Here is a 12921-nt window from a genome sequence, read left to right as displayed (position 1 = left end):
GCTTAGTTGGCAAGCTAATTTTGTAATAGGAACCAGGAGTTTGATGTTTTGTTTGAGGGAGTACATCACAATTCATACTTGTGGTGTACAGTGGTAAAATGTCTATGATTACTGTGTGTATGTTTTCCTTGATAAATACGGGATCAAGCACAGAGGCATGGAGATGGAAGAGGACAGGACGCCTCAGGATTGGACATTTGAGGAAAAAGAGAAAGACAGTGTACTGGCACGGAAGCAGGAAATTAGAGGCCATGGGAAACTGAGAAAAATGAGACAGGCTTCCAAAAACTATCAAAACTCGAAGAGACTAGGTGACAAAAATTGGCCCGAAAACCGAGGTCCACGCCTTGGTTGTGCTGCACCTCAACTGGAAAAATGTTGTAGATTATTTTGTTATTTGTATGTTCAGATCTTGAAATACCCCCCTTTGAAGCCTCATTGTACATGTTGATATAGGCTTCAGTAAATGTATCTATTTTTCGTTTTATCAATCTACCAAAATAATATTTGGGTCTCTCTAGTCTCTTAGTCTAAACACTAAGTTAATGATTTTAAGATTAATATCCATCACTAAGAAGTCATCGATCCAATTCCAGACTTTGTCCAGCGAGCCGACCCGGGGTTCGTGGAACGTGTGGCAAAAGCAGTGTGGGCAATATTTGTAGAAATGGGGTTGAGCAGCAGGACGAGCAGACAGCCACTGCAGATAGATAATGACATCATCAAGACCTCGAGGGAGGGTGGGATCCTCCCCACCCTCTGCAAGGAATCCATGAAGTGCTCTCTGGCCTCAGTTGGCTCGTTGGAAGTGACCTTTTGTCAGCCAAGCCGAGGGCATTGATCAACCGGGTATGAAAAATCAAACATGCATTCTGCTCTAGGAGAGGGGTGGATGAGTTCTGCAGACTGATAAAGGTCCTCCTCAGTCAAGAGGATTTGTGCATTAGTGTGCAGAAAATCTCACAGGAACTGACGGTGTCTCGTCTTATCAAGTGCAAAACAAAGTGATCTCCACTCAGTCAGATTAACAACACTCTCTGGTGCTTCAAGACAGCAGGTGGCCAGTTTCAAGATCATGTCTGGATCTCCCTGTTTCAGTGCGTGTGTGTCAGAGACGGAGAGGAAGACCTACGAAAAGTCTTGATGCTTGACGTGTGTCAATCCTGTCCCCTACTTCTACAAGTATTGTTAATAAATGTTCTGTTGAAAGATTTTTCTAACAAGTATAGTCTCTGTTTTGAGAGGATTTTATTATTGTTCTGTTGTTTTATCTTTTATCTTTCAGACATTCATTTCTTGATCTCTTTCCCTTTCTTGGGTTTTCTCTTTCCATATACTATATACTTTTTTTTTCATTCTTTTAATGGTTTGAGGGTTGTGAATCCGTCCACTTTCACTAAGCTCTGTTCTTATGGTGCAGCGGCTGGTGTCATTGGCGGAGGTCTGCCAACCATCAACACCGCTTCAATAGGACCTGACAATTTAATCAGGCAATATTAATTAAACCGTTCAATATCAATATTTCCTCTGTGCAAAAGTGAGCGATTTATTTATATTCTGCTATTTATCAGTTTAATAATCCATCATAGCTGGTTTGGTTTTTACCACAGTGCTTGTTAAAGGGAATGTGAATTTTAGGGCTTTCCCGGCTTGCCAGCTATTCCACCCAGTTTGCCATGTCTGTCTAATCTCCAGTCAAATGGGGGGGTTGGTCCTCCGTGCGATTAATAGTAACCCACTCACTACTAATGTAATTCATTGTAGAAAGTGTGGTCCAGCGGCCCGAAGACGCCAAGCATCCTGGCAGCCAGCTCTATTCCAGCTGATGACTCATTTCAGCAGCCTGGTGAGGAAGTTGCTTGCAAAGATTCCAGCGACCAGGATGAGGACCATGATCAGCAAAGTCAGCCCACGACGTAAGACCAGCTGGGATTTCGACAGGATATCGCCCACTGTAGTGCTGTTGGATACATTTAGGCCAGAAGTAGGCAACTCCTCATATGTGTTATCCTCCTCAGCACCGGATGCAGTGACCTGGTTCTGGTTTGTGTCTAGAGGATTGAGGGAGAACATTTAGTATTCACAAAATACCGTCACACAATGATGTTTAAGTGACTGCGCATTGCAGCTTACCTGCACTTCCTCTCACGACCATCTCTCTTTCTTCTTTGACCTGGATTCCTGCTCTCGCAAGAGCCTAATCAGAGACATTCAAGACAATTAGTAGAGGGACGGATTACCCATGAATCCAAAACACATACCTTTCCTATTATGTGTTGTAATATTTATCGATCTAGATTGTTTTGGTGTCAGTTGAACAGTGTCTTTTGGCTAATATCCACAAATACAGTCTCATGACCCAGTTGCTAAAGATGATACAACAATCACAGCAATACATAAAGAGAACTGATACGCATTTTTTGATTTTGAACAGATTTCCAACTTCAAACTCATCTAAAAAGTCAGATTTTTATTGGTCAAAGAAGGAAGGCACGCACCTCTTCAGCGGCCTTCTTCCAATCAAGTTTGAACACAAATGTGACGAAGAAAATCGACTGGACCAGCACACAAATTGTGAGCCCTATCCAAAGTCCTATTACAGAGACGAGAGCAGCGTTTGAATGACCTTCCACGACACTCCAGAACAACGTATTCTTAGTTTGGTCTTACCTACAATGCCCATGTTTGCTGCAAACATTAGGGACACACCAATAGGGCAACCGATGAAGTAGAATCCCACCAAGTTACACAGGGCACCAACCAATTGTTTTCCTGCTCCTCTGAGAACACCGCCAGCCACAGCCTGTACACGTCAAACAGACATTCGGTCAAGTCACATTCTATATGGGTCAATATTGGGTGTGAAATTCTGATTAATGCGACAAAATACTTTCTTACTGCAACAGCATCGGCAAGATGCGAGAAGACAAATACAACCATGACATCAGCAACCCTCTTTAAAATGTCCCTAAAAAACAGAAAAGAGATTCTTGATGGACACTAAATGTTTTGGCAAGAAGATGGAGACGAGAACAGTCATAAGTAATAGAGTTTACTCAGTTTTTGCATTTAAACGATCCCATTTCAGTCCTCTTAAAGAATAAACAGAAAAAGGGCCATGGTTTTATTTGCGCTCACATCGTCGGTTCATTTGAAAGAGCACGGCTTCTGGTGTCCCTCAGCGCTTTCTGTGACAGCATAGTTCCTTCTTCATCACTCGCTTGCACACAGAATACTGTCCAGTTAGTTGTGGAGAGGGAATGTGTCTTTTAGGTCCCACATTCACTCTATTTCACACTATTATTGTGAAAGCATCGCTTTTGAAAAGCTGTGTTATATACACACATATACATTCATACATACATACATACATACATACATACATACATACAATATATATATATATATATATATATATCATCCAAGATTAATATTGAAAACATCCTAACGTTACACCTTTTACTTTTGGAGTGTTGACAATGATACAGATGAATCGCTCCAAGTTTGTGTGTAAACACCCAGAGTGGGTTAATTGTGTATTGAAGCTAAGATATTTAACTGAAATGTAAAAAAAGCTTTGCCACAGATATGTATGGCAGACTCTTTGAGAATAGATTAGTTGTAATCTTAAATATGGCTTCAACGATAAGTTGAGTCTAGTGTTTGTGAGCAAGCATGAAGATGATGTTCTTAGGTATTGTATGATAGTCTGGACGGCAATATGAAACTGAGGCCGTATGTCACATGCATGACTGCAAATTGGAGTAAAAAAAAAAGAATGAAATGAAAAGAAAGTAAAGAATAATGTGTCAAAGATTTTACTCACGGCTCTGTTGTGAAGATGTATCCAATCACATTTCGGACAATGCTGAGGCCGGCTCCAACAACACAGGCGATCACGACTGCGTTGGGGATTTAAAAAATGAACAGACTTATTCATATTGCACAGTTAACGGAAATTGTGTCTTCTTTTACAATTAACAAGATGAAATGACATGGGGAAGAGGGGTATTGGAAATGGAATGGTTCGCATAAGGAAATCTGTTCATACATTTAATTCCTCCCTATGGCCATTGTGTGACTGACATGGCAACGTGAGTCTTGAAAAGAACGTTCAGACCAAACATCACTTCAAACTGAAAGCACTCATGCAGTTCAGTGCAGACTTCTTAGAGCTGACATACACAGCAGGATTGGCAATAAAAACCAGTAAATGAGCTAGTGAGACATAATGATCCTTCTTGTTTTTACCCTATTGCTTTAAAGGTAAATAGCTTTAGTATTAAAATGTATATATTAACTATATTATATACTTCAGTTGATTGGAATACAGTTCTAATGTATAGTTGTATGTATAGCTTGACTGGTGGTGTCGAAAGGGCTTTTGATGTTAATGAGATGTGAAAAATGTGGAAAATTGATATTTCTCCTAGAGATGGCCGCTAAGCTAACACTACCACTCATGTGAAAAGGTAATTTATGTACTGCAAAGTATGCCATGGGTCTTACGTGCACAAATGATGGGGATTTTGCATGACAACTTGGCCTGCTCTATGTTTCCTGCACCAAGAGCATTTCCAACACGTACACTGGCAGCAGCAGCCAGTCCTAATGGAAACTATGAAAAGTAAGGTTCAAAAATGTATTAACGCTACTTTTTCTACAAGAAAACAAGTGCGGTTGTATGAGGTACTTAACCACAGTCAAATACTACAGGAACAATGAGCAGCATGAAGAATATTTACACGACTGTATCTTGCCATCAGAAATCCCTTTACATTGGGGAATTGAAGCAGTTATCTACGCTCTCTCCAAAACCACCAGACTCTATTCACAAAAACAACATTTTAACTCACAGAACACGGGACTGGCCGGCCTGCTGCCGCCTCTATTGGTTTGTTTGTTGGGTAAAGCAGGGAAAATATTCTTTATGTTGCATACAAGTTAGGGGAGCTTTTTTTAGGTGGCTATAATATGTTTTGCCGCTGCTTCCACATGGGAAGGTTACCGCCAACTACTGTAGGTATTACATCGACTATGGATAAGTATCTCATACAACAACTTCAAAAGATGCAAACTATCCCTTTAGCTACAATTAAAGCGCAGGGTTAGCATTCACAATTAATACATAATCATTGGTTTGGACGGAACATTTACAAAACATAGGACTTACCATGTAAGCTATAACCGCCACTTCATAAACTATGGACTGAGCTCCCAGCTCAGCCTCGCTAATCAGTCCGGCCAGGAATCCTCCTATTTCAAACATCCACCACTCCAGACAAAGCATGAGCATACTGGGGATGGCCAGCTGGACGAAGGGTCCCCATTCCTGAAGACAGTCCATTGACCAACCTGTGGGTCGGATGTCTTTACATGAAGCTGTGGGGTGTCTTTCATTTTCTCGTGTCATATTAGAGCAAAGTCGTCTTAGCGGTCGGTTATGCTAAAATTGCATTGCAATACAGAAAAGGTCAGACATACAGAAGGCATAGAAGTGCCGGAAGACAAAATCTATTATTTGAAATATGAAGCGTATTTTAGAGTTTACTTAAATTCTGAATAATTGTTACGTCAGAATGACTGTGCAACTGGCCAATTATTGCCAGTCTTATACAACAGCCTTACAAATTACACAGCTCGAAACTGAATCCTTACTTGGACCAGCTGAGTCATCAACAGAACCACTCTGGCCCCCTACATTACACAGTTATAGAGGGCAACTAATGTTGTTAAACATTAATAACTCGAAAGTCCATAATAGACAAACCATGAAAAAGTTAATAAGAGACCAGAGGCTTCAATGAGGAAAGAGAATAAAAATTACAAGAGAGAATAAAATGAACACCATGAGAATAAAAAACAAATGCATATTACAACTGACCCCCCCATGTGGCCTTGTGTAGACCCCTGCAGCAGATGTAGACATACAAGACCACGGCCAGCACATACTGTGAGATAGCGTTGGATGCAGCTGATCCACTTAAAGCACAAAGAAACAGAAAATGAAAATCATATTCACAGTAATTAACTCAGCAAAAACAGCCAGCAGAGAAAGGCAGGACACGGCAAAACATTGATAGCGTGGTCAAAGTTGGAAGCCCGGTTGGGGATATCAGCAAGAACAACTTTGAACAACTAGATGTTTTCATCAGATCACACGTAAAGTGATCCGCGCTGCGTTTGCAAAGGCCGTGAGCAGTTCTGTCAGAACGCAGGCCGGATAAACATCTGACCAACGTCAGGAAAAACATTTCTGTACTCATTGTTACAATATAGAACAAAATATTTTTATTGGCCCTAAACTACAGTCAAGGAGGAGTACTGGATCCATTCACATGAAATGTGTGGTCTGCTGACATTAATGAAAAAATAACAAACATTGCATCCTTATCAAAACTGTTTCTGCCTGGTTGGAACTTTTTGCTGTGTTTTCTGACCTTGCATACCTCAACCAGGATAAGAAACCATAAATAAGACCGTACATTAGCAGTATGAAAAAAGTTTGGGAAGGAAAGAATGTTAACATTGTTGAGCTTTACTGCAAAATAAATATGTAGGAAAACTTACGCAACGCCCAACTCCAGAACGTGGAGGAAGACGTAGTTGATGATTGCGTTGATGATATTTGCAATCACTCCAGTCACGACCTGAGGCCATATGATTCCCTGGAAACCCCAACCTCTGGTATTAATATAATATACAATAACTTAAAAAACTTTAACATCAGTGGGTTCCCATTGCGGCACCTGGTTTTGAAGATATCTCCCTTGCAGCTGGTACATAAAAGCAGCCTGAAAAAGGAAATAAAAAGCGTAATCAGTGGCTCTTTGGCATACTATCGGAAAATTTGAGCTTAACAATCAAGGGAAAACCTCCGTATGTCTGTATTATACAATTATCTTAAAACAGTTTAGAATGCACCCAACTCACCGGCAGAGCAGGCATGACGATCGTCACGTACAGCTGGGCGAGTCTTCATGCAAAAAGGGAACAAAGAAATATGTAGTTGTCAGGTTGAAACATAAGACTTTGATCCACTTGATTTAATTATCTAAAATATGCTGTTATGAGTCATTGGGATTCATCCCATGGTGCATTGTTGGGTCTGGAAATAAATCATTGACCTTTTCTTAATTACAGGACAAAACTAATAATCTTCTGGAACTGAACACAAGTGGAGATCAGCTGGTGAACATATATGAGTGTTTAGCAGCTAAATAATAAGATATTAATAACTTTTCTCTGCTGCACCCCCAAATGGCCGAGTTGAAGCCAGTGTTACGTTGTGGCATTCATTCCTCCTCGAAATATCAAACAGTTTATCAGTCGCGATAAGACTATGCGTCTAGTGGTGTCTCCAAATGTTAAATTATTGATTCCAACAATTCAACTCTCTCATCAAAACGTTAGATATCTACAAATGCTTTTACATTAGCGATACAAAAATTCTAGATATCTTCTGAGTAGTCAAAATTAAATTATCAATATGTTGGCTTGAAGTTTGGCACAAATTCATTAGTTTTCAAAATGTCCGCAAATGCTAACACATGGCAGTCTAGCGACACACCACATTGGGGTATAGACAGCTTATAACTCATTGGAAAATATGAAAACGTCAAAAACAATATTTCAGGAAAGTACAATATTTTCAAGGAATTTTGACTTCTACAATTTTCCGTGTGTATTCCAAAAAGGAAAATGGTCAACTGTTTTCCAGGTTTTCCAGCACAGGTGGAAAGCCTGCAACACGTACAGCAAAGTCAGTAAAGGGAAGAATTGGGTGGTGTGTCTTAGGGCTGGGCGGTATGGCCAAAAAGATTCAGACCGTATCCCTGTATATCAAGTTTTTCTTTTTGAGTAAACGTATTCATTCATTGACGCTGGAAAGGACGCCGGCCAATGGAACAGCTGCTCACACGCTTGCAACTGCCCGGCTCGTTAGCGTGTTAGCTCGTTAGCTTGTCAGCTGTTGTGGCTGCTATTGTTGCCACCAGATGCAATGCCAGGGCCACGACCAACTTTCCAATACATTGTTTTCTGATCTAACGTTAATTTACGTGGGATTTTTCAAAACGAGCTGTTGGCGTAGTTGGCGAGCTGTCCTCAGCATGCAGTTCAGAGGGGTCATTTTATAAATGTACAACTATTAGTGTTACAAATTGTTTATGTGTTACAAGCTGCTGTGTAACACAAGTAGCTCCGACCGCTGTGCACCTTGCGATGAGCTGAAAAAATAAACCCTGCTGCCTCCCAAAGAGCAACGGCAGTTGTTGCGGCTTGAAATCGTCGGTTTGACGGTGCGGAAAAAATGAATACCGCACAGCCCCGCTGTGTATTGTGAAGGGGGTTGAACAACGGCTCACCTGGCAACCTCTGGGCTCTGTTTGACAGCGAGTAGGAGAGGTTCAGTGTTGATGAGGACAGCCCAGCAGGGGAAACAGGCCAGCAGCAGAATCAGAATACTCCTCTGGAGAATCACACCCACACGCTTCAGGTTACCGCTCCCATACGTCTGCACGAAAAACAGGGTGCAGACCAAGTCACCAAGGGTGTGATGGGTGAAAGAAAACTAACGTGATGAAGCAAATAAAGCACTTTGTTAAGGGTTTTGAAAAAAGGAGATAACCTGGGAACCCAACCGTGTCAGTTGGCTTAGTCCAGGTCAGATAAATTAAGGGAAAGAGCAACATCTGGTGAGGACCCTACCTGAGATATGAGGGTATCACAAGTTAACGATAAACCAGTTCCAATGGAAATACCAGTGACATTGACCACCTGCAAAAGACAGAAAAAAAATAACAACATAACTCATACACAGTTACACTTCAAATTATTTAACCCCTATTGCAAATTAGATTTACTGACAATCTTTCAGTTGTTTTATCCAAACAAGGGCAATTTATACAATTCAGGGGGCCAGTAAGGCTGGGATATGACAGAACAAACACAGTTAGGACTCCAGGAAGTCTCCTTACCGCTATGGATAATGCTACTCCTGCAAGTTCAGTTTTCCCCAAGTGACCACAGAACACAGTGCTGACAAAACTGATCAGGAAGACCATCATCTGGGAAATCACCTAAAGTAGGGAAAAAAAACACCCGTATCATTTTATTGTTAATATTAATGGCAGATTCATTCATACAGCAAGAGAGAAATCATGAAGTCCCATATGTTATCGTGTGTTGTTGTTCTTGCCCAGTGAGCGCTAGACGTCATTTCAACGTTGAGATTGGGTCCAAACGCCTAAGACCTCATTTCAAAGTGTTTTCAACTGGCTAAAAAGTGAATGAAACATCAATTTGTTCATAATGTATTTGTTTGTAACGTGAGGTTCAATGAGAAACGAAGATTTTCATAATAACTAATGAACTGGTGTCACAAAGACGTGATTTCAACATGTCTTTGATGAAGCACAAATGGAACTATAACCAGTATTTGTACTTTTTTTGAACTTGCGCTGTTCAAATCAACACGTGCTCTTTCTAGTAAGCTGTGGATGGTGGTTGCATCTGGTGGAGGTTACAACTGGTGGAGGTTGTCCCTGCAGTGGTCCTGCATTACATCTGGCCTACTAGCTACTCTCGATATCCAAATAATTTCTGTAGTAGGACTTGAACGTACTGCCCATCTCATCTAAGCTGTTCATTCTCTACAAACCTACCCCTCGGCTATTCTGCATCAGGTTTTGCTGCAGCTTTTTTTCCCTCCCATTTGGGGTGGAGTTTTTTCTGTGCAGAGAGGATGTTGCATGTTTACACAAAGCTCTCTGATGCTAATTTGTCATTTTGGGCTGAACAAAACCAAAGGATTTGAATTGAACAGCACGTTGGCACTGGAGGAATCTGCCATATCTGCCCTGGAGGAGTGTTCTATGCACTCTGACTTCCCTTTGCACAATGAACCATCAGGTGCTGTGAGATGCATGTAATGGTAAAATATGTTATAACATTGTTTTGTGCTAAAGCCGTGTCTCAAGTGTCCTGTATTTGACCCTGATGTGCAAAGAGCAGCATGATACAAAATGTTAGTTTGCAGCTGTGTCCTGAGAAGGGACGACGGTCGACTCGATCTCATAGACGATTCAAAACAAAGGACTTCTGTTCATGGCCTTAGTTCATATCTTATTCGGTACGAAAGTTCCGGATCCACGTTTTTACTTCATGTCAATCAATTATGATTTGCACCGGCCACTGAGGAGGACGTGTGTCTGTATGTGTGTGCTACCCTCAGCTTCACCTGGGTTCTTATCTCAACCTGCTTTGCAGCTTCTCGTGCCCGGCACTGGTCTTCATGTGTATAAAAAGTCAGCGGTTTTACTGCTCGGAGACACCATTACACCGAACGCTGAGATACGTGCTTGTGTATCTGACCTCCTGCAAGCAATAGTTAGAGCCAGATATCTGCGGAGAATTGCTCATGTAATCTTTTTCTCTTCTAAATAAATGTTAACTTTTTGATTTTAATTGATCAACGTGCTGCGGCCTTCTCATCAACCAACTCGGGGGGATTGGAGATCCTGACAGTGACCATGAGGGAGATAGAAAAAAGGTAAATCCAGATTCAAGTGACTCAGAGCCACATGTTGAATCTGAAAATGAAGTTCCAAATTGATCCAAAATAGGGCGACAAACACAGAATTCTAAACTAACTTTTCCACGTATATTTCTGCACTTTTATTTCCATAGTTTATTTTCCCTGAAATTGTATTTTTATTTTCTGCTTCTATCCAAGAAATATATATATATATATATATATATATATATATATATATATATATATATATATATATATATATATATATATATATAAAATCGTTTATGAATAATTAATACATATTAATTAAGTTAAAAAAGTAGACGTTTAAAGTCAAGGTCGAGCATCTTGTAATGATGATATATTTTTCTGTTTAGTAAGCTGCATGGTATTACCTAAACAACAACCTAACAATTGTATATTAGTGGTTAGGCATTCGCCAATTTTGAAAACAAATTCACAACGAAAACATGTATGATACACCACCCTTTTTTTAACCACTAAAATTAAGTTTGTTAGTATAACGGGACAGTATTCCTAATTTTCTTTATGCGATAATAACAATAACCCAATCGTTTAAACAACGGGGTGTAGAGTATAGCACCGGGTCTCGAATGCACAGCTATTGTAAACAAAAACAAACAAACAAACAACAGGTAGCCATGTATTCTCTTACCACAGGTCCCGCCAGCTTGAAAAGTTGAACCAGCTCTTTCCGGTAGTCGGGGGGTATAAAGTTGAGCATTTTCTTCAAACAACCGTCCCAGGCGCCCCCGCAGCCCCGCGAGGAGCGAGCGGCTTCATCCGCTTTCAAACCCTCCTTCACCCCCTCCGAGTATCCAACTGGCGCCCGAGCAGAAGCCTCCATCGGTGCGGTGTGTTCAGGCCGCGCTGGTTTTCTCTCACTTGGTTTCCCCCCCGTTGTGACAGCGGTGGTTACCAGGGTTATCAGGGTGGTGGTGGAGGGTGGGGGCGGAAGGTTACGCACGTGGTGTGCGAGAAAGGTGTCGCAGCCAACCGCCTCGTGCAGCTGTTTTGGTGCGTCACTGCCAACGGGGAGAGCTCACGTTGCATTCACGGGCACTTTATAAAGTCCAGTTGACTTCAGCGCAGGACGTTTGAATGGACGATTGACATTGGCGCCTGAGCGCAGGAGAGTCCCGCTAAAGTACTCGGAGAACTACTAGGTTCGTTTACTGGGTACAAGTAGAAATAGCACAGTGTAAAAATGGAGAAGAAATTACAAAAGGGTTAAAATGTATTAAAGAGTAAAATTACTCTTAATAATAATGTTAATACATTTTATTTATACAGCGATTTTTATGCTACTCAAACACGCCTTAGAAACATTTTAAAACATAATTCAGAGAAGAATGGCACATTTCAGAATAATATGTATAGAATTTTTGGATCATACATTAACATCCACATCACTGTAGCTGGTAAATGTGGAGCTAATTTTAAATACATTGTATAATTCCCTACTTGTTCTCTTAATCTATAAGAACATGATATAATTTATTAGTTGAGTTACTCTTCGTCATCTAAAGTCATCACATCCATGGGGAGTAAAAAGTACAGTATTTGCCTCGAGAATGTAGAGTTACGCTACATTATACTACTGTATAACTTATATGGCACCACTGCATAATGGCATGTAAGTGCAGTCACACAATGAGTGTGTCTATTGTGTCTCATTTGTGCTATTACAAATCTATATAGTTTAGCTTTTGTATTACATATTACAAGCAGTTGTAAATGTTAATAAAACAACAAGGGGTGTTTCAAAAAGTTTGGGAGAATATGAGTTTAACTACGCTCATTTGCAGGAACTTTTATCAAATCTCACGATGGACCCAGACGGATCATCCGGGTTATGGACTCCAGGAAACCGATTTGCATTTCTTTTTGCAGCATATTCAAACACTTTTTCAAACACTTTTTCCGTCAATTATGTCAGTCAAAAAGGCAAAGTCCAACTGACAGAGATGAATATGTTAGAAAGTGCCAGCTATAATACATAACCACTTTAGGGTCCCGCCAAGACAAACTTCAGTGTCGGTCTCGCATCTTGCACAGTCCGGTTAATTTTCAACACCCATGACACACCACTTTTGAATCTGAGATGACATACAAGGAGAAAGACACTGAGCCTACATGGCGGTTCAATGGTAGATAGGTCATCTGGCATTCATGTCAAAGTCTGAGATTACCTCTAATGGGCTGTATGCTGATAACGTATTGTTTTTTTTTAAACATTGTATCCGTTGCATTAAATGTTTGTCATGTGCTTTTCTTTCGCATTTTTTGTTACATCTCTCTTTTTGATTTCTTAAATGATGAGTTTAATCTGGGCTCTTGAACCTTATTCTCAGGTTAATTCA

General features: G+C 40.6%; 1 protein-coding gene across 1 annotated transcript; it reads right to left on the bottom strand.

Moving 5' to 3' along the window:
* Positions 1-971: 971 nt before the first annotated feature.
* Positions 972-11613, bottom strand: LOC120825682 (multidrug and toxin extrusion protein 1). Its single transcript, XM_040187432.2, has 16 exons — positions 11214-11613; positions 8979-9080; positions 8710-8778; positions 8367-8515; positions 6934-6976; positions 6750-6794; positions 6571-6668; positions 5885-5982; positions 5174-5355; positions 4510-4618; positions 3827-3902; positions 2899-2968; positions 2671-2803; positions 2499-2593; positions 2134-2197; positions 972-2051 (listed from the first exon to the last, which is right to left on the bottom strand). The coding sequence occupies exons 1-16, from the start codon at positions 11403-11405 to the stop codon at positions 1831-1833; spliced, it is 1746 nt and encodes a 581-aa protein (XP_040043366.2). The 5' UTR covers positions 11406-11613; the 3' UTR covers positions 972-1830.
* Positions 11614-12921: the final 1308 nt, after the last annotated feature.

Source organism: Gasterosteus aculeatus, chromosome 9 (genome assembly GCF_964276395.1).
Source record: "Gasterosteus aculeatus chromosome 9, fGasAcu3.hap1.1, whole genome shotgun sequence".
Lineage (NCBI taxonomy): Eukaryota > Metazoa > Chordata > Actinopteri > Perciformes > Gasterosteidae > Gasterosteus > Gasterosteus aculeatus.
The sequence above is the reverse complement of the archived record's forward strand: the minus strand, read 5'-3'. Positions and strand labels throughout refer to the sequence as shown.